This window comes from Patagioenas fasciata, chromosome 6 (genome assembly GCF_037038585.1).
Source record: "Patagioenas fasciata isolate bPatFas1 chromosome 6, bPatFas1.hap1, whole genome shotgun sequence".
Lineage (NCBI taxonomy): Eukaryota > Metazoa > Chordata > Aves > Columbiformes > Columbidae > Patagioenas > Patagioenas fasciata.
The window spans coordinates 49,167,956-49,169,922 of NC_092525.1; the positions used below are offsets into that span (position 1 = coordinate 49,167,956).

Here is a 1,967-nt window from a genome sequence, read left to right on the forward strand (position 1 = left end):
GTCGATGGTGATTGACCAGAGGCTCTTTCTGTGGGGTGTCCAGTGCACAGGGGCACAGTCCAGACCCTGCTCTGCTGGTCCTGCAGGTCTCTGGCAGGAGGCCTGGCTGTGAGAGGACACTGCTGTGTGCCAGCCCTGCACACACACACTGTTCAGATATACAATGGTGTTTCATCTGTGGGACACTTTTGTAGGAATAAGCTTGAGAGAAACATTGCAAGAAGATAGAAACCATTATGCACTGCCCAAAGAAGATGACTTTTCCTTGTGGAAGTACTGTTACTGAGGCCAGTTCTGTGACACAAGTGCCCATTGCCTGTGCCTGCCCGTGCTGACAGGAGTGACACAAAGCAGGACGGGGACCAAGCTGCCAGAGCACTCGGGCCTTGCACCAACACAAGGGATGAGAAGGAGAGTGTGGGAGTGGAACCAGAACAGCTCTGGAAGACCAAGCACTGGTGCTCCCTGGCAGTGCTCCCATGCGAGAGCTCTTTTCCCCTCCACCCACCCACAGGAACTATCTCTGCAGCTCTAAAAAGCCCTTGCAGGATAGATATAGTGAAAAACAAGTCACTAAACAGCCCTTTATTCTGCTTAGAGACAAGAAGAGCACTGCTGCTCATTTAAAAAGCCAACAGTTATAAAAGAAAAGCCAACATGGAATTAGAAAGGGAATGACAACATTATCACAATAAGAAAACAAACAACACCACCAGACAATCCAGTTGACAGGCTGGGCCTGTAATTAGCTACATTAAAACTCCTATATAGAAGATGATGGTCAGTTTATTGCTTCAGAAAACTCTAGGAAATTAGTTTCCTAAGGGCATCCTTGAGCTCCTGGTTCGTCATGCTGTAGATGAGGGGGTTCACTGCTGGAGGCACCACTGAGTACAGAACAGACACCACCAGATCCAGGGATGGGGAAGAGACGGAGGGGGGCTTCAGGTAGGCAAACATGCCAGTGCTGACAACCAGGGAGACCACGGCCAGGTGAGGGAGGCAGGTGGAAAAGGCTTTGTGCCGTCCCTGCACAGAGGGGATCCTCAGCACAGCTCTGAAGATCTGCACATAGGACACCACGATGAACACAAAACACCCAAATATTACTAATATACAAACCGCAAGAAGCCCAATTTCCCTGAGGTAGGAGTGTGAGCAGGAGAGCTTGAGGATCTGGGGGATCTCACAGAAAAACTGGTCCAGGGCATTGCCCTTGCACAGTGGCAGTGAAAACGTGTTGGCCGTGTGCAGCAGAGCATTGAGAAACCCAGTGGCCCAGGCAGCTGCTGCCATGTGGACACAAGCTCTGCTGCCCAGGAGGGTCCCATAGTGCAGGGGTTTGCAGATGGCAGCGTAGCGGTCGTAGGACATGATAGTCAGAAGACAAAATTCTGCTGAAGCTAAAAAGAAAAACAGAAAGAGTTGTGTAGCACACCCTGCATAGGAAATGCCCCTGGTATCCCACAGAGAGTTGGCCATGGATTTGGGGATAGTGGTGGAGATGGAGCCCAGGTCAAGGAGGGAGAGGTTGAGCAGGAAGAAGTACATGGGGGTGTGGAGGTGCTGGTCCCAGGCTATGGTGGTGATGATGAGGCCGTTGCCCAGGAGGGCAGCCAGGTAGATGCCCAGGAAGAGCCAGAAGTGCAAGAGCTGCAGCTCCCGTGTGTCTGTGAACGCCAGGAGGAGGAACTGGGTGACTGAGCTGCTGTTGGACATTTGCTGTCTGTGAACATGGGGACCTGCCATAGGAGAAAAAGACAGTGACAAATTAGGGGAGACTTCTCTGAGCAAAATGAACATGCTGTTTCTCATTAAAACCTCCTCCCTGAAAGAAGGATATGTCAGTTTATTTTGTTTCTACAAAATGAGAAACATCTTTCATCACAACTTAAAATACAGCTTAGGCACCTGGTTTCCATGAATCATCTCTGGGGCAAGACCTCCAGTGTTGGTGTCAGAACAAG

At 50.4% G+C, this 1,967-nt stretch overlaps 1 protein-coding gene across 1 annotated transcript; it reads right to left on the reverse strand.

Annotated features, from left to right (window-relative positions):
- Positions 1–804: 804 nt before the first annotated feature.
- Positions 805–1,374, reverse strand: LOC139828335 (olfactory receptor 14J1-like). Its single transcript, XM_071810602.1, has one exon. The coding sequence runs from the start codon at positions 1,372–1,374 to the stop codon at positions 805–807; it is 570 nt and encodes a 189-aa protein (XP_071666703.1).
- Between the last annotated feature and the right edge of the window lie 593 nt (positions 1,375–1,967).

Excerpts from the sequence above, each read along its gene's own strand:
- LOC139828335 (XM_071810602.1), bottom strand. The coding sequence starts at position 1,374 with ATGTCCTACGACCGCTACGCTGCCATCTGCAAACCCCTGCACTATGGG.